The sequence below is a fragment of the Artemia franciscana genome, chromosome 20, assembly GCF_032884065.1.
Source record: "Artemia franciscana chromosome 20, ASM3288406v1, whole genome shotgun sequence".
Classification (NCBI taxonomy): domain Eukaryota; kingdom Metazoa; phylum Arthropoda; class Branchiopoda; order Anostraca; family Artemiidae; genus Artemia; species Artemia franciscana.
Window position 1 is genome coordinate 8,557,941 of NC_088882.1, and position 20,168 is coordinate 8,578,108.

The window sequence follows — 20,168 nt, forward strand, 5'->3', positions numbered from 1 at the left end:
GCTTGTTTTGGTTTTACTTGGTTGTTTTACATTTGCTTTTTTTTCTTTCATAGGCATATATTTTGGGGGTGATACCTGACGCGGGGATGCCATGGATATTCTGTGGTAGCCACAACACTGTGCTGGGTAGAGAATTTAGAGTGGCGAAACCCTATATAGGCCAGTGTATTCTCCTGATGAGCCCTTATGTTGGGTGTTGCCTCTGAATTATTTGTCTATATTATTTTTTCTGTTGTTTGGTAAATGACGACTTATACTTATTGACGACATGACTGCCTGTCCATGGATTATTCTTTATGGTTGATTGTGTGTGGCTATGCTGTTTGACCTATGTGATTGTATGGATGAGTAGGGTTAAGGCCTCATTCAAGTACTGGTCTATATTAATCACTAATTTAGGAAAACAGTCTTCCTTTTCTCCTTCTGTCTCTCTTTTTTTTTTTTTTTTTTTTTTTTGTGCTGTTGCATTGGTGATTTCTCTTTTCATGACATATATATATATATATATATATATATATATATATATATATATATATATATATATATATATATATATATATATATATATATATACCTAAAAAGCTATTTAAGTACAAGGAAGAATATCAACATTCTCAAGAGGACAATGTACCTCAACTTTATAAAGGAAATAGTCATTATTTGATGGTTTCCATACCACCAACAACTCAATTACTAATTGATTGTCTGTTGTGTAAAGGTCTTAAAGTTCAGTGCTGATTGTTTGTAACATCCAGTACGCACGATTGACAACTTGAAAGTTGTTCTTTAATAGGCTATTTTTATTTGCAATAATAAATTTTATGGACAGCCATCATAAAACAACACAGTTATTACTACATTTAATCAAATTCATTATAAATTCTAAATTCTAGTTCTTTCATTATAATATTCATTATATATATTATATTTATTACATTATTATATATTATATTATTATATATATTATATTTATTATATTATATTCATTATAATTATTAATTAATATTCACTTTAATATTCATTATAAATTATAGTTCTTTACTTTCAGCTTTGATATTGTTCTTGCTATAGAACAGATTCGTCTGATTGGTAGTTCAGCATTACATCTGAAAGCCATACATTTGAAAGTGATTTGAAAATGACTGTTTAATATGACTTCTTGAAGTTTGAAGGGCTGGGGCTACACCCAAAGATAATGGCACCAATTCATAAATCTGCTTGCGGGAGGGCAAAAAGTATTTTTAAAGACCTAGGTGGATAATTTTTTCATTGAAAATACAAAAATGTTAAATAAAGATTTAATAAAGGTGTTTTTTAAATATTGTGGGGCAAATCCTCCCCTCCCCCAATTGGTACCACTGTCTAAGCGCTCCTTACTCTACTTATATCCCTGACAGGGTGTATGTCACCTCTTTGTCGATATGAGTTCCCTAACCCTTAGGTTCGCACAGGAGCGAAATTCGTTCATTTACGAAATTTAATTGCCAAATTTTGATGATTTTAATTGCTTTATCAAGCAATTTATCAGTATGGAAAAGGTCAACCTATGTCGGGTAATTGAAATAATATTTCCAGCAATTTAAAAAAAAACATAAGCAACAACAATCACTGGAAGGCGAAACTAGTATTGAAAATGATTTGACTAAGAAGCTGATGAGGGCTGTCCAGTTCAACAAAATTACGAAGAAAAGAAGCAAGGGACACTAAAAGGCAGTTTTAATTCTGAAAGCATGGGAGTAAAACATAATCCTGATCCATTTGAACTATGTTCTTTCAACTTTAAATATCCTGGCAGTAAATGTAGGACGACTTGAAAATCATGTGTGAACCAAACGGCAACTAAAATTGCTCATTGATGCGGTTGACGAATTGTTTGTCACAATTTTTTTTTGTGTGAACCAAGATAAGATAAGATAAGATTTATTCATCACGAAACACACATACAATATTACATTTTACTATTTCCCCAAAGGCTCTTTGGCCTGTAAAAAAGGGGAAAATGAACGAGCCACTTACTCAGAGAAGAAAAAAAATAATCACTTACTCACAGAGAGAAGAGCAAAAAGGAGAAGAGAGGAAAGTATAAATAAAATGAAAAACTATAGAAAACAAAACTAAATAGACTAATAGATTGAACAGACTAAATTAATTAAGTAGATCTGTAGATAAAATAGACTCCAATGAAATAATCAGGAAATATATATGCATACATACACGCATATACACATATAAAAAGGGATAAAATAATTTCTAAGAAGCCAATGAATTTTTAATAATTTTTTTGAACAAAAAGTTGGTCTCGGTCCTCTAGTTGTTTGAAGATTTATAATGAATCCATGTTTGGCAGGGAAGATTCGTCAAAATGGGACAAATTTGTAGGGACTTGAAATAATTATGTGTAGTATGATCAAATTAAGCCATGGTATTCAGTTGCATTATGTTTTCAGAGCTATAGCTACTACGTATGTGATAGAGGAGATTGGATACGACTGGAATAAATTTGTAGGGACCTGAAATACGTAGTAGGCTACCCATCGAAACTACGTCGTAGTATTTGACGTAGCTTGCCTAACGTAGCTAGATTTGTGCAAATCAATATTAGCGCTGCCTTTGCGCCAAACGTCTATTGAGGGATTGCCCACTTTCCACACCTGGTACATATCTCGGAGTGACACGTATGCCGCACATTTCAACCACGCGTGGTATAAGTTCTTTCGCATGAGGAACAGTCCCTGCAAAGCTTTGCACAGCCCCGCTAAACTTGGCGCACTTTCAAACACTTGGCTTTTCAACGTGGTGTATGTGATTTTTGAAAGTTTTCAAAAAATTTTGAAAAAATGCGTATGCGATTTCTGAAAGGCGTAGCCTACCACTGACTTGTGTATTTTATTTTTTGCCCAATAAGCGTCGCAAATGTAAATTGCTTCAGCTTAAAAATCTTTTTAATGTATTAAAGAGCTTTTAATATGAAATGAAAAAAGAATGTCAATAGTCTTAGCATTACAGTTTGAAATCGTGCAAAGTTTATTCAAAATTTACAATTAAAATTATTTAAAGATAAGCGTGATATTTTTTGGCGTGAAGTAATGGCTTTCCATGTGGCCTTTGTCGCAACGATGTGTAATAAATACCATAGCGTATATTTTTCATACTTGGAGCTAACACTCCCGAGGGGCTGACGACTTTCAGAAATCACGAACACCAGGTTGCGAGAGTATGCCAAGTGCGGCGGAATGCGAAGAGTTGCGAGGACTGTGCCAGGAGTGATGAAACTGCGCGCAGCTTGACTAAACTATGCAGCACACGTGGCGCTCTGAGCATTTAGACCAGGTGGCGGAAAGTGGGTAACCCCTAGAACTGTCCCTCAAATATTGAAGTAAAGTTATTGTTCTTTTATTTAGCAATGGGCAGTTCCATATAGTTGAATTATTTTTATTGTTTACACGAAGTTTCTCGTTTTTAGTTTCAATTTTTTCGCTGGACATCATTCCTTGTTTTGAATGCATAAGGAAGTCGTGAGAATTTATACGAGTTCATAGCTGTTCTATGTCTGAATTCCAGTTAGTTTGAATGTTGTTCTTAGCTTTAAATTCATTGGAATTTAATAATAGTAGATTCAATTAGAATAAGGAGGTGTTAAAAATGTTGGAATTTCTTTATTCTGGATGCCCAAGGATAGGCTATTCTTTTACTCTTGTGAGGATCGGAAACCGTGTGATTTTTCTAGAATTTAGTTCCTAGAATGGGAATCCTTATTCTGCCTCAGGCATGGAAACGACCTTGTACGCCGAGGAGAATAAAATTTAAACCTTCTACTCCTCCCTACCTTCATTGAACTACCATCTCCTTCTAAGTTCTTTTTTCCAACCTCCTTCCTAATAAGGACGTTCTGATTTTCGGCCTCAGATAGCCTGGCTGATTTTTGGCAACCTAAATATTGTTTCAAACAGTTCGTGGTAACGAACTGTAGTAAGGAGCGACCCGGCTCAATAGTAAACGAAACTCTAAAAAACGGAATTTCGATGCTAAAAGATATATCAAAAGAATCGGATTTTTATGCTGATTTTAAATATATAAGTTTCATCAAATTTAGTCTTTGTCATCAAAAGTTACGAGCCTGAAAAAATTGCCTTATTCTGGAAAATAGGGGGTAACACCCCCTAAAATCATAGGATCTTAACGAAAATCACACCATCGCATTCAGCGTATCAGAGAACCCTATAGAAAAAATTTCAAGGTACAATCTACAAAAATGTGGAATTTCGTATTTTTTGCCAGAAGACAAATCACGGGTGCGTGTTTGTTTGTTTTTTTTTTTGTTTTTTTTTTTCCCAGGGCTCATCGTTTCGACCAAGTGGTCCTAGAGTGTTGCAAGAGGGCTCATTCTAACAGAAATGAAAAGTTCTAGTGCCCTTTTTAAGTGACCAAAAAAATTGGAGGGCACCTAGGCCCCTTCCCACGCTCATTTTTTCCCAAAGTCAACGGATCAAAATTTTGATAGCCATTTTGTTCCGCATAGTCGAAAACCGTAATAAATATGTCTTTGGGGATGACTTACCCCCCAGAGTCCCTGGGGGAGGGGCTGCAAGTTACAAACTTTGACCAATGTTTACATACAGTAATTGTTACTGGGAAGTGTATCGCCGTTATCAGAGGGATTTTTTTGGTTTGAGTGTGGGGTTAAGGGGAGGGGGCTATATGGGAGGATCTTTCCTTGTAGGAACATTTTATGGGGGAAGAGAAATTCAGTGAAAAGGGCGCAGGATTTTCTAGCATTACTATTAGAAAAAAAAAACAATGAAAATATAAACATGAACAAGTTTTTTTTCAATTGAAAGTAAGGAGAAGCATTAAAACTTTAAACGAACAGAGATTATTACGCATATGAGGGGTTCTAAAAATACTTTAGCATAAAGAGCGAGGTATTTAGGAGGAGATAAAAGCTTCGCTCTACATGCTAAATTATTATAAGTAATTTCAACTATTTATCTTACGGCCTTTCTGATTCAGGGGTCATTCTTAAAGAATTGGGACAAAACTTAAGATTTAGTGTGAAGAGCGAGGTATTAACGAGGGGACCAACCCCCTCATATATAATCAAAAATATAAGAATATAAATTTTTGTTACGTAAGTTAATTCTTAAGTCTTAAGAAAACCATAATAACTATGTCTTTGGGGATGACTTACCCCCCACAGTCCCTGGGGGAGGGGCTGCAAGTTACATACTTTGACCAATGTTTACATACAGTAATGGTTACTGGGAAGTGTACCGACGTTATCAGGGGGATTTTTTTGGTTTGGGTGTGGGTTTCAGGGGAGGGGGCTATATGGGAGGATCTTTCCTTGGAGGAATATTTCATGGGGGAAGAGAAATTCAATGAAAAGGGCGCAGGATTTTCAAGCATTACTATTAAAAAAAACAACAATGAAAATATAAACATGAAAAAGTTTTTTCAATTGAAAGTAAGGAGAAGCATTAAAACTTAAAATGAACAGAGATTATTACGCATATGAGGGGTTCTAAAAATACTTTAGCATAAAGAGCGAGGTATTTAGGAGGAGATAAATACTTCGCTCTTTATGCTAAATTATTTTTAGTAATTTCAACTATTTATTCTACGGCCTTTCTGATTCAGGGGTCATTCTTAAAGAATTGGGACAAAACTTAAGATTTAGTGTGAAGAGCGAGATATTAACGAGGGGACCAACCCCCTCATATAGATAATCAAAAATATAAGAATATAAAAGTTTGTTACGTAAGTTAATTCTTAAGTTACGTATATTTTTTACTAATAAAAACGTTCGTTAACAATTAAAAGATCTAGTTGCCTTTTCAAGTAACCGAAAAATTGGAGGGCAACTAGCCCTCCTTCCCCACTCCTTATTTCTGAAGATCGTCTGATCAAAACTAAGAGAAAGCCATTTAACCAAAAAAAGAATTAATATGCAAATTTCGTTTTAATAATTTATGTACGGAGAGCGAAAATCAGACATGCATTAATTCAAAAACTTTCAGAAATTCAATAAAAAAAACAAGTTTTTTGAAATGAAAGTAAGGAGCGACATTAAAACTTAAAACGAACAGAAATTACTCCGTATATGAAAGGGGCTTTTCCTCCTCGACACCCCGCTCCTTGCGCTAAAGTTTGATTCTTTCTCGCAACTCTACTTTTTAAAACAATAAAAAACTTTAGCGTAAAGAGCGGGGTGTCGAGGAGGAAAAGCCCCTTTCATATACGGAGTAATTTCTGTTCGTTTTAAGTTTTAATGTCGCTCCTTACTTTCATTTCAAAAAACTTGTTTTTTTTTATTTAATATCTTTAAAAAATGACCTTATAACTATGATTACTGATCTTTAAATTAGAATGATATGCGTAAACAATTATGCATAATAAATAATTTCAAAGAAGGAAAAGATTCCGTGGTTTCGCCAGAAGGGTTAGAAGGTTTGCACCATTAATTGACGAGTGAAAATTCACTTTTAACTTTTTTCTTACTTTTTATATAGTTAAAGGTTTTTTTGTTGCTTCTTCCTCCAAGTAAGTTGGACCCCATCCAAAATAAAAATTCTGAGGACGCCCCTGCCTAGCTTTATTTGCAATAAATCAAGTTGAATGCTCTTTATAGATGAAGCATTTCACATCTTTTCAAAGTTCTCCTTCCCTGACTGATTAACAGGTCAATGATGCAGGGAAATAATGAACGAGACAGATTCCTAAACAAAATCCATCACTCTGGATACTACAGAAATAAACACGCAGCAGATTTAGAATGCCTTCCAACTTGAGGTTTATCATAGAGAATTTTAAGAAAGAATTGTTTTGACTCGATATGTAGTGCTTCACAAATTTGTCGAATGTAACACCCAAGGCCGTATCCAGGGAGGTAGGGGGTTCAACCCCCCCCCTCCCAAAAAAAATGTTCGTTCGACATTTAAAAAGGTAGCAAACGAATATAAAATTTTCACACGGTTCATGAGTTTTTTTGTGTACTCCTGAAAAAATCCTTTTGTAAACCCCCCTCCCTCTGAATAAAATTTTGGATACGGTCCTGTTGGTGAAAAAGGGGTAAACGGCAATCCTTCTGACGTCAGTAATCTAGCGAAAATCAAAAAGTTAATATGGAGATCCCTGAGTAAAATTTGTGAGATAGTTAACTTCTCTATTAAATTTTCCTTCATTTTAAGTTAGGTTTTACAATAGAAGATCAACCAATTTTAATTCTCTAATTCTATTCTCAATCGCTGATTTCAAATCTTAATCTGCCAAATTGAATACTCTGCTAAAAGTATGCGCAGGTTAAACCCTTGGGAAAGTGGTATGAGCGAGGGGTCACATCCTCAGAGGTCTTGTACATCAGGTGGTGCGTGCCGAGCCTGGTGAAACTGTGCTAAGCGTTCTGGGAACTGTGCCAAAAGTGACAGAACTGTGCCAAGCATTGTCTCACTGTGTGTACACGTTGTGTTGCAAAATTTTCACCAGTTGGTGGGAAGTTAGGTTTGCAGAATTTACCCGCGGGTATAAGGATTTTTCCTGAGAGATTGGGGCAAACGCAGAATATACATTGGGACCGCAATATTTCTGGGTGAGAAATCTTTGGAACAATCTCATGCCGCAGGGAGCTTTCTTCCCTATTTGATGGTACATTTTCAACGCTTTAAATGTTATAAATCAAATTTAGAAAAGGCAACGCTACCTTGTGGTGGTCTAATGGATTTAGCCGTTACTACCTGTAAGGGGTTTCAGGTTCAATCCGGATTACCGCAAGGCTAAGACTTTTCAAACAAAATCGATTTGAAATAAGGTAAAAAAGCAACGCTGTTAAAAGGTAAATGACGACAGGGGAACGACGAAAGGAAATCATGAAAGAGACAGGAAAATAACGTACAAAGATAAAATTGATAATTACAATAATATAATTAAACTAATGTTTCTTTTTCTAAAAATGGCTCTTGCTGCCTTGGGAGGTGTTCAAAATACCTAAAGACAAGCAGGCTACACAATAATTAAACGAGCTCCCAAATCAGATTCCTTAGACATACCGATCGTCATACGGTGAACCTGGATCCGTATCGACACCCTAAATTGTCAGCATATAAAACAACTACCTTTGGATGCTCACTTCTAGGGTCGCCGCTGTCACAGGTTCCCTGTGAAACAACCGATTTTATTAGCGTCACAGGTTGACAGACTTTTGCCATCAAATGGAGAAAGATTTTCGAAGCAAAGGGCTGCATTTTTTATCGATAGAACTAGAATTTCCCTGAGTGACATAAATTCATGTAGCTAAATTTTGAGCGAACTCGAGACCTACCTGTGAGTGAATTTCTAATATGTGTGAGATTTCATAGCAATGAAGGATCGACATTAGAAACTTGCGCCTCTTCCGCAGACTTTAACTTTGAAAACACCTGGTCTTCTCACAAAAACATATGGTTCTATTTTGACAGTTGATGTAAAAGTGGGACTAATTAAAGAGAGCCCAGAGACATCTATCAAAATCTATTTGACCTAGTTTTGACCCTAAGGGTATTTTTTTTATAAATTCAACATGCTTTACTAAGGTTTTGATTCGCTATCGTATGAATGGTTTATTAAGCATCTGATTTATATGTTGATAAGATTCTTAGCAACAAAAGTTTAAAAAGAGGCGAACGGGATAGTTCTGATCAATGGTTTGATGGTATTAATGTTTCGGATACATCAAAAATTTTAAGATAACATGTAAATCTATTGAGAGCTAAAGAGAGAAAAGTGAAGGATAAATATTGCTAAAAACATGGTCAGAGCATAATAACGTCGATCGAATTCATAAACGCAATAACGTAGGTAAAGTCAGAGCATAATAACATAGATCGAATTCATAAACGTAACAAGGAGCTCTCGCAGTTAATATGATCACAGAGAAACAGTGTTTAGTTCTAAGAAATCTTGTGGCTCAAAACTATTCGTTCTTTTTACTGGTTTAAAACATCGTACAAAAGATCGAATCAGATTTTGCATTGGCTTAAATATTTGGTCTAGCAACAACGGGTAAGTACAACAACGGTAGAAAGGCCGGGGGATGTGGCATCCTTTTCTGACTTACACTTAAGGAATAATTATTTAAGGAATGGCTGATGAACACAAATCACCAAAATGAACTCATGGATTAAAATAAACTTTTTAGGAAATTTAGGGCAGTAATCCCTCCTTTTTTTACAGTTTTAACTAATTCTTTACCTTTCTCTTTTTTTAAATTCTTTTGATTTTTAACTCTCTTTTTCTTTAATTTTGTCTTTTAAATTTTTTGCTTAACCGTCGTAAACTAATAAAGAAGATTTTAAATTCCCAAAGCATTAAAGAAAATTCAATATGTTGATTGCGATTGAGTTCTTACTTTTACTAGGAAAACTGAATACAGGAAAACAGAGTTTTACTGGAAAACAGAACAGGAAACAGGAGTGTAGTTTATAAGATAGAATGAGTGAGTACAGAAAGTTTGAAGAGGGCTTATTCGACCATGAATTAAATTTTGTGTACTCTTGAGAGTAGTTTTAGTTTTAGTCCTTGGACTGAATTGGTTTATTTTTGTGACGCCAATGGTCTGTCTGTTTCAACAAATCCAACTATTCTTTGAGCGTATCAAACAGTTCGTGGTAACGAATTGTAGTAAGGAGCAATTATTGCAATTAAGGAGGAACCAATTGCAATTATTGAATTACGTTCAATAGCATTTCTTGAAACCTATTGAAATTAATTGCTTATTCTGCTTCAATATCCTTCTAGAAAATTTTTAGAATATTTTTTTGTTGTGTCAGCTAAAAATATTTTGGCGATTTTCAAGGGTTCTACGTGTCTGCAAGGTGTTTTTGATTTTTTTTTTTTTTTTAATTCAGGGACTTGTGTATTATTCAGAACACACTCAATAAGGGAAGTTAGGTTCTTTCGTGAAACAAACTACGATGCGAAAATTCGATTTCATAGTCTGGTAGTAGAGTACATGTGGCGGGCGGCAGTAAAGACAGAAGGAAGACCTCTTTTTAACGCAATTCTAAACGACATTTCTGCATTCTGGGTACATAATTCTAAGTTGTAATTTTACAATTTTCCTAATAAAGTATTATATTTTTATCATATTTTGTTTTATTTCATTAGCTTTATCAAAAGTTAGGGCTATATATTTGCACATTAGGGGTGGGGGTGGGGTGCATTATATCAAATACCCAACTTAAGCTAACCTAACCACCTATATATATATATATATATATATATATATATATATATATATATATATATATATATATATAATATATGTACATGCATCGTAGTTTGTTTCACGGAAGAACCTAACTTCACTTATTGAGTGTGTTCTGAATAATACATAAGTAGGATACCAAAATTCATTTTGATGTTCAAACGGCGTTCAGTAGAGCACAATAATTACGCTTAATCAATGAGTTAATGCAATTAATTGTAATCAGTGCAATCAGCTCCTGAACACAGGGAAAAATACGAATATCTTGGCTGAAATACAATATTTTGTTACAGTCCAGGCTCCCTAGTAAATGATTGTTTTAGATTAGGCTATGGAGAAATAAAGGCCGTTTCAACCGTGTCCGAAGCTATAAGGGAATTTAACCCGTAGATATTAAAATGTTAACGAAGAGACTACATTTCGCTTCGTGAAGCATGTCTTGTTACAGGCTGTAAAAATAGAAGCGGAAGAAACGATTAAAAGGCATTTTATTGTTGGTCCCTCAACCAATAGGTTTGTTTCGGATTGTGCATTTACAGGAGGATTAACCGATTAAGGATCTTAGCAATACATAGTATTTAAAAACTACAATATGTAGAAAAAGAGGTTTTTTTGGGACATTTTAGTCCTAGTAGAGGCTGTCGTCCCATACCTCTTTTGAAGTAACTGCGTTGGATAACGTCAATTTAAGGACTCTTAGAAGCACAATAGGCGTAACACGGTCTTTAAAAGTATTAATATATATGGGCAATGCTAGTAATAGGTTTTGCTTATTTGACAAGTCAAATTTAAATTTGTTGAATATTTCCCTCCAAATTTCTGCCAGGCGAAAATGTGGTAAGAATAGCGAAATAGCAAAAATCTCGACACGAACTGTTATTTTAGCTTTTCTTTTTTTTTTTAGAAAAAGGCACTAATGTTAAATACGAGACCAGATTCCACTAAAACGTGAACAGAGTGAATGCTTAGATTGTTTATAAGGTTCGTCAATTGACGGTGTTTCATAAGCATAAGAAGGGAGAGAGAAATTCAACACCATAGAAGTCTGAATAGTTTGCGAGTGAAAATGCACTTTATTATCTTTTTGAATCTCTTCGCCCCAGAGAAGTGTTTCTATTTTGAGTGCCGTAGAAGTTAACTTGTGCCTAATACAAGGCGGCGAAAGTGATCCGCCACTCTTATTTAATTAACCCCAAGTATCACTATTCTGACCACCTGTCTCAAATTTGAGACCATCTTTCCCAAATTTGAATCAACACTAGCGCAGATTTCTGATTTTACTCTGGAAAAAACGGTTTTCATTGGCTCTCAGTGACGCTTTGATTAAAGGCATAAAATATCATTTTCTCTTTCAATAACTTTACGTCAGTAAAAAAAAAAAAAAAAACTACCTCATGTTGGTTGAAAATGACGCCGTGTGATCGCTTTCATCCAATCAAAGCTCATTCCATGCTACTGATGGTTCCAAATTGAGACATGTGGTACAATTTCTGTTACCCGTCGTGCATGTGTGTGCCCTTGACAGTGCGCAAGTGTCCTGTCCAAAATAGTGATGCTGGTGGGTTTTGTTATTAAAATAACTGTGACACGTCCACACCATGTATGTTACCCCGTATTAAATCAACATAAGACGTTTTGACACCTATAGATATTATCGATTGGTTCTTGTAGATCCCCTGCAAAAGTCCTTTGACCACCCTGTAGGCGAAAAATAGGTACTTTTATAACTTCACAAAACTGAGGAGGGATGCTCAAATCTGAAACGCTTCTATTTTTTTAGGAGCTTTGTTAAATATAAACATTTTTTTTTGGCTCAATATTCCTACCTTTTCTGTAAGTTTTAGTATAGTTTCGCCATTTTTTGCTTTTTCTGGCAGATTTTCGATCACTTTCAGTTACATATTGTAATAAGAAATAAACAATGTCTAGTTAAAGTGGAATTTGGCGAACAATCACTTATCAAATTAGCCTATAATTTATATAGGCTAAAAGGCCTCCAATGCTTATATAGGCCCCCAATCGGTGAAATTGCCCGATCAGGCACTGATCTTCTATAGTTGTCTACATGATGATATATCAGGCTGGTCAAAGTCGCTTTCTATAATAGCTATAAAAGTGCAATATAATATAATAGCCATATAATAATGTGATAGCCATAATTTTCATATAATATAATAACATAATATAAACTCTGTATGATTTGATAATGGATACAAGAGCTATAATAGACACAATTAGATAACATAATAGTTTAACATAATGGCTATATAATTTGAATTATGAAGTGGCTCAAATGAAAAATTGCCATTTCAAGTTATAGTTTTTAGTTTTTTTGTTTTTTTTTTGTTATAGTTTGTATAATTGTAATGAAAAAATCCTCCAGTTAATAGTTTTCTTTAAGCTGCTTGTCAGAGGTCAAAGTTGTCCCCTCCCCCAATAACGTTTCAGCATGGAAGGAATTGCGTCACAAAAATGTTAGATTGATTACCCATATTACATTTTCAGAAAGATACTATTTAATGAGTTGGTCAAAAAGGAAAAAGTTGTTCAAGATAGTGAATTGCAAGGTCTAATCTCAAAAGTTCATTGAAAATTTTAAACTTTCTGTAACAAGATACAGACGAAAAATGAGCATTAGAACTTACGCTCTTTTTTGTTTTGTCAACCCCATCTCACTAGATCTTTAGGAGGCTCCCCAGTTTAAAGCTGATTAAGAGCCTTATTTTAAACCAATACCTCTGCCATCATGTGTCGTGATGGTTTCCTCGATGAATTTGTAGAACAGTGACAAGTCAATTGCAGTGGAGATGAGTTGATTGATTCTTGGGGGATTATTGATTGGTGACACGGTTCCTTGGCCAAGGTTCTTAATGATTAATTTCCCCCCAGAGTTAATTGCTGTCAGAACTAGTAATCTTCTTCTTCATGGAGCAAGTAAATGAATTTCCAATGACTCTTCAACTTTGAAGTCATCCTAGAATAAAGTCTGTAAACTTATCTTTTTATTCTTACCGCTTGTTACGCGGGGCTGAGGCAGGATTGCCAGATTCACTGTCAGACCTTGTAATTTTCATCATCGTAAACGAAATTATTGGTTTGAATTTAGACAGAAAATTAATTTTCTTCAAAAGTTCTTACTTGTTAGCAGCGGTGTTAGCAGCGGTGTTGTTACTTCTCTTATTCTATCATAGCTACTGAAAGGCCTACTCGAGACTCTTGTCTTCTAATGATCACAGAATACAAAAAAGCGAAAAAACTTGTTATGTACTTTTTTTATTTTTCTACTTTTTTCTCGAGAAACTATGAAGATTATCTACAAAGAAAATTTTAAAGGGACATAGTATATTGCTGCAGAACTGTTATTCGAAATAGTTAAGAACCATTACATAATGAAAACGGATTACTTTAAAGTGTAGAAGGTTTTTTTGAATCTGTTGAAAGAACTGTGAAATTGAAAACATGGCGCACAATATTCTTCTTCATTGACAAAATGTATTATCCCAATTGTCAGAAAAGACTTTAAGATTGCCACTGAAAAACAAAAAGTCAGGATATTTTTACTGGTCAAGTCTGCACGCGCGCTGGAGGGTGCCCGTTTTTTGGGTTCGTTCCAGGGTACCCCTTCCCCCTAGTGCGCGCACGCTGGAGGCAGGAGGATTCGAGAAAATGAAGATATCGGTGGATTTTGTTGAGAATATAAGAAATTTTTGGAAATAATGTAAAAAACGAATTTGAGATTCCTGTTGGAATATGGGCCCAAATGCCTCCTCTCATCTTAAGTACCTGCACATAGATATACAAAATCATTTCCCTGAGCCTAGAATCGGAATATATACCTTTTATACAGGGTTATTTCCATATTAATCTTTTCCTGTTCATTGTTTGAAAGAAGTCGCATACAGTTCCTAGGAAACCGTCAAAACAAACTAATTTGCAACGATTTTCATGCAATAAATTTAGCTCGTATCAATAAACACATGAGAAGAAACACACCAAATTCAATTAGGATTGTTTTATTCAAAGAAGTTTCACGTGCCTTTCCCGCATCTGGTGTTAGTTACACCTTAATCGACTTTAGTGTCATGGAAAAAGCGAGGGCTTCTTAAAAAATCGGGAAAAACAGACAAACTTCAGCGTAAAGAGTAAATTATTGAGGAGGGAATCAACCCTTCACATATGGAATAATTTCTGTTCGTTTTGGGTTCTAATGTTGCACCTCACTTTTAGTTGAAAAACTTGTTGTTTTTTTTTATTTAATTTCTCATCGTTTTTCAAGTAATGCCGGTAAATCTGACTCATTCTCCATGAAAAATCCCCTCCTTTCACGGGAAAGTCCCCAGAAAGATCCTCCCACGTAAAATACACTACCCCTCCGTAAAACTCCTTCTGATCAATTACATCCTGACTGAAATTCACCCATCCCTCCGTAGATTTTTTTGATGAAGATTCAGTCTGAAAAATTTTCATTAGCATACTTTCATTTGAAAAAGACTAAGTTCTAATCGTTTTTCCGATCACTCCGGAAATCCTCCTTGCTTAGAAATTATTTCGCGAAAGTCCAAACATGCTAGAAAATTTCCCCCGGACAATTCCTCCGGAACATCTCCATATGCAAAATTGAGGAGGCAAAGAGAAATAAGAAAAATAAAAAGAAATTTCGTTTAGAAATTCTGTCAAATCCCCCCAGTCTAAAATTTCCACTTGCAAGTTCACCCTCGAAGATTTCCTCCGCACGGAAAGCTATCCCCATGGAAACTCACCCCAAGCACAAAATCTCCGCCGAAAACGTATGTATACTTCCCAATAACAAATACTATACTTAACCAATGGGCGAATTTTATTACTTAAAGACCTATTCCCAGGGGCTGGAGGGTCGTGTTATCTTCAAAGGCATAGTTTTGGGCTTTTCAACTATGCAGAACTTTTCAACTATGTTTTCTTATAATTTTGATCAGAAAAATTTTTATTTTGGGGAAAAACGGGCGTGCCCTCCACTCTTTTAAGTCGCCTAAATAGGGTACTCGAGCTTTAATTTCCGTTCAAATGAACCTTCCTCCAATGTTCTAGGACCAATGGTTCGATAATATAATCCCTGGGGGAAAAAAGCAAAAATAAAACAAATAATCACGTATCCGTGATATTTCTTGTGAGGAAAAGTTAAACATTCCACATTTTTCCAGATTAGAGCTTGAAACCTCTTCAGTATGGTTTTCTTTTACGCTGACTGATAGTGTGATTTTCATCAATATTCTTAGAATTTTAAGGGATGTCTCCCTCCTTTTTTGAAAATAAGGCAAATTTTCCGAGGTTCGTGGACTTTTATGGGTAGCACTACGCTTAATGAATCTTATATATTTGGAATCAGCTTTCTTTGCATTCAATGATCCGATTCTTTAGATATAATATGAAAAAAACTTCGTTTTCTTAAAGAGTTAAAGAGGCTGCGTCCCAAAGTCGAACCTTAAAACGTACAGGAATTAGAAGAGGCAGTTGGGGGGCTGCCGCCCCCCAAACCCCCCGCTTTTAAAGACTCTTTTGTACAGGTTTTTTGTTGTGGGGGGGACTTCATTGTTACTAATTACTAGTTTCGGCGCAATGGTTCTCCTGTCCTCTTGTGTTTAACATTTTTCGAAGTTATTCCATTATTCATTCATTTCAATTTTTTGTTAATTAAAAGAGGGCCTTTCCGAAGCCAAGAGCGGGGGGTTAGGGGGGCGGCAGCCCCCCACAACAAAAAACCTGTACAAAAGAGTCTTTAAAAGCGGGGGGTTTGGGGGGCGGCAGCCCCCCAACTGCCTCTCCTAATTCCTGTACGTTTTAAGGTTCAACTTTGGGACGCAGCCTCTTTAACTCTTTAAGAAAACGAAGTTTTTTTCATATTATTTCTGTACGTTTTTCTACAATCCATGGTGGATGTAATTTAATAATTCCTGTACTCCTCGTACAGGAATTAGGAGAGGAAGTTGGGTGGCTGCCGCCCCCCAACCCCCCGCTTTTAAATCATTGTATAAAATAGAAAAAAAATAGATAGAATGACCGAAATGTTTCTTTTGCTCATAAGAAGCTAATATTCTGTTATCTCTCAAATGATAAGCAGTCCAGGTGTTATCAAAATTATACACTTTTATTTTGATCGCTTCGTCCAAAAGCCTATAATAAAGAATTTATTCTAAAAATGCCTTCTCATATAGGAAACATTTTTAAGGTTCGACTTTGGGACGCATCCTCTTTAACTCTTTAAGAAAACGAAGTTTTTTTCATATTTTGTGAAAAAAAAACCGCCCGATAGGGGACTTGAACCCTTGACCCGAGGATTAAAAGTCCCACGCTCTACCGACTGAGCTAACCACCTGCATGTGTGTAAATATAACTTTTAAATAACTTTTAAAAATTTCAAATTAACATGGGCTCTTATGGAGAAATGGGTTAATTAAGTGGCTAATGCGTGGTTTCTGGAAAACAGGGAAGGAGTTATCGGATCGAGCTGAAATTTCGCGGATAAGCTCCTGGGCCGTAAGGGACCTTAACTTGTGAATTTCATCCCGATCGGACAACGTTAAAGGGGGGGGGGGTGGGGTTGGGGGGTCGAAACTTTCGGGGGGTTAAGATTTTCCTACGAAACTTTCAAGGAAACTTACTCGGAGAATTCCGCATCGAATGAGTCTTCGTACACCCAGATCCGATGTCGGCTGTGACCTGTAGGCGTGGCAGAAAAAAACGAATATGAAAATTAAGTGGCTATGCGTGGTTTCTGGAAAACAGGGAAGGAGTTATTGGATCGAGCTGAAATTTCGCGGATAAGCTCCTGGGCCCTAGGGGACCTTAACTTGTGAATTTCAGCCCGATCGGACAACGTTAAAGGGGGGCTGGGGTTGGTGGGTCGAAACTTTTGGCCAGATTTTCCCCATGAAGGAAAAGTCGGAGGGGGATGAAGTTTGGCAGGTTTCTTAGTTGGAGCTCGGGCTACGAAATGCATCCCTCCCCATCCCTCTGCGACTACTGGAACCGAAGATCGCTTAACATTATCGTGGTTCGCCTCTTTATAGAGGCACGAGTGTGCCTCCTTGATGTTTATTGATATCAAAATTCCGTCTTTTAAAGTTTCGGTTACCATTGAGCCGTATTGCTCTTTACTTACAAGTTTGTTACCACGAACTATTTGATTTACAGCTTTAGGCTTGTAGTAAATTTATTATTTTTTAGGAATTTTATAATAGGAATTATTTATGCCGTATATTTTGGCAAATTTAAAATAGCGAATCTAATAAAGTGAAAATTTTGGTACTTCTTGGTTATATAATAAACCCTCGAAAAGTGAACTTTTGATAAAGCTAATGAAATAAAGCAAAATATGATGCAGATATAATACTTTATTAGGAAAATTGTGAAATTAAAACTTAGGATTGTGTACCCAGACAGAATTGACAGAATTGTCGTTAAGAATCGCGTTAAAAGGAGGTCTTCCTTCTGCCTTTACTGCCACCCGACACATATACTCTACTAAGTATGATTGCCTGTTCTTCGGTCCCTGGTAAACCCCAAATCTTAATTTGAACATCCATGGTGAGACACTATATTCTATCACTAGTCCAAGCAAGTTAACCGGTTATTATCCCATCTGATCTTTGCCATCCAAATGATCGACAGTATAAAGAAGTTACTTGACCTGCTTCATACGTCGAAATTTTTTAGTGTTTATTATATAACCGATAAATACCAAAATTTTCTCTCCATTATTATCACCATCTTAAAAATGACAAAATCATATGGTAATATTAAAGAAAGGACATGCAGGATATAAAACTAATATCAAGTTATGTTCTATGTTGCAAACTTTATTAAATTAGGTCTTAGAATTTTACTCACACTTTACGACATGTCAAACTAGCCCGGGAAACTTTAAATCCTCATTTATGACATAATTCACATACCGAGTTGCCGGTTATAGATCCTATTAGTGCAACCCTTAGACAAGGATTTCGGGTAAGCAATAAAAGCTCCGGTAAAAAAAAAGTTATTTTTCTTCCTCCCCTTCTTTCATTGTTTAATCGTAAATCAATCATGTGTTCAAGAACACATGGAAGTAGTTACCGTTTAAAAATTGAAATGGAGCTTTAAGGGGTTGTGCATCGTATTAGTTTTCGTACACTGGAAGCGTAAAACATAGGAAGAGCATTTCTTTGGGGAAGCTTAAATTGGAGAGGGGAGGGGGCTTGATTTTACCTTTGAAATTGCCGAAGATATTGACTTTGATTGAAAATGCCAACTTTCAATGACGTACAACGTTTTATTTAAGAGAAAATTCAACCTAAAACTGAAATTCGTAAATCAATTGATTAATAAGGAAAGGTAAAGAAACTGGTGGTAAGTACAAAACTTACCAGATTTTTACAGCTATTCTGCACATGAAATACCATGTTTTTTTTCGTCGGAGATACGTATAAGCTTTTTACAAATCTGTAATTGCACACACCTTTCGGGAACCATGGGAAATCTGGGAATGTTGGCCTAGTAAACAATTCCTAAAATCTCCTAGCTGATTGGACAACTAGGACCAAAATGACAGCCTTTTCTGCTAAAATCGATTTGTGAAGAATCGGTAATTTTTTAAAAATTCGGGTCATGAACCCTGGGGCTGTGGGGGTGTTGTCCAACCCCGGAGGAATACGCATTAGTCCTGGCGAGGCTTATAAACAAATTGCCTGTCTCAGGATTTGGATCTGATTCTCCCTCCAAAGTTTTTACTACCACCCCTTGTGTTTGTAACTAGTCTTGGGAGGGTACTAGGACTAGATGTCTTCTAGTTACTTTAAACTTTAAAAGAGGGAGTGGAACTTTCAACTTTCATGTAAATTTTCTATGGCTACCCCTGCCATATGGAGAGGCCGGGGAAAAAAGAGGTAAAAGTTTAGTTTAGTTCACTTAGAAATGCTAATTCTAGAAGCGCATCCATTTCTGGTTTTGCCCACCTCCTCCATGGGGCAAACTAAAAATGCGTAAAGTGGGCTTGCTACAGTGGGGTAGGCCTAACATTACCTGTAGAGCGAAGCATATTAGTCCATGAGCCCCGCGGGCAGCGGGGCGAGGCCTGTATTCTGTATTTATTTAATAAACCTCGTTTGAGTTTTTTTTAGTTTTATCACTCTTTGTTGAATAAATATAGAATAAAAGCTGCCCGCGGGGCTCATGGACTAATACACTTCGTTCTATAGGTAATGTTACCTGTCAGCAAGGCCACTTTATGGATTTTTAATCTCATTGGAGAGGGATTTTAGAAAGCTAAAAATTGGATGCACTTCTCTAATAATGACAAAGAAACAATATCCGATTATCAGAATCTTGCTATGTGCAATAATACGCACTTTAGAGCATTTGGAACGAGACTAAACATTTACCAAAAAAGACGAAAAATGAAGAATCCTTATTGATTTGCTTCATGGCACGTGCGTAAAAACTCTGAGGGGAGGGGTGGTAATCTTTTCAACTACATAAAATGTTGTAATTAATTGAAATTACGTGGAACATGTAGAAATCCACTGAATATCTAACGGTGACTCCCTTAGGCAAATTAGGCTCCCTTCATATGCTTGACCCTTGTCATCAGCTTTTCCTTCCATAAGAACGATCAACCTCTATACTTTTTGCAGTTTTGAATGTGTTTACAAAACATTATCTTAAACATCTGTTTTTGTGTAGTGTAGCGACTGTGCTTCCTTTTAAAAGCTTGTGCTTCACTTGTGATTTTTTTTAATTATTAATTACAATGTAAAGTTCTGGGTATTTTCATCGAATTTTAATTTTCTTTTTGATTTCTAGATTCTTATAGTAATTTACAAGCCCCAAGATTTATTAAACAGCCATCTGAATCTCAAAGCATAGTCACTGAAGACAGGACCAAGATTCTACAGTGTCAAGCAGCTGGTAAGTGAAT

General features: G+C 35.8%; 1 protein-coding gene across 1 annotated transcript in view; it reads left to right on the forward strand.

Annotated features, from left to right (window-relative positions):
- The window catches only part of LOC136040410 (protein sidekick-like), a gene marked incomplete in the record, with an annotated part of 274,067 nt that overhangs the window by 30,781 nt on the left and 223,118 nt on the right, over nucleotides 1-20,168 (forward strand). The window contains 1 exon segment of the mRNA XM_065724684.1: nucleotides 20,054-20,158. Within this exon segment, the coding sequence (XP_065580756.1) occupies nucleotides 20,054-20,158 (105 nt within the window).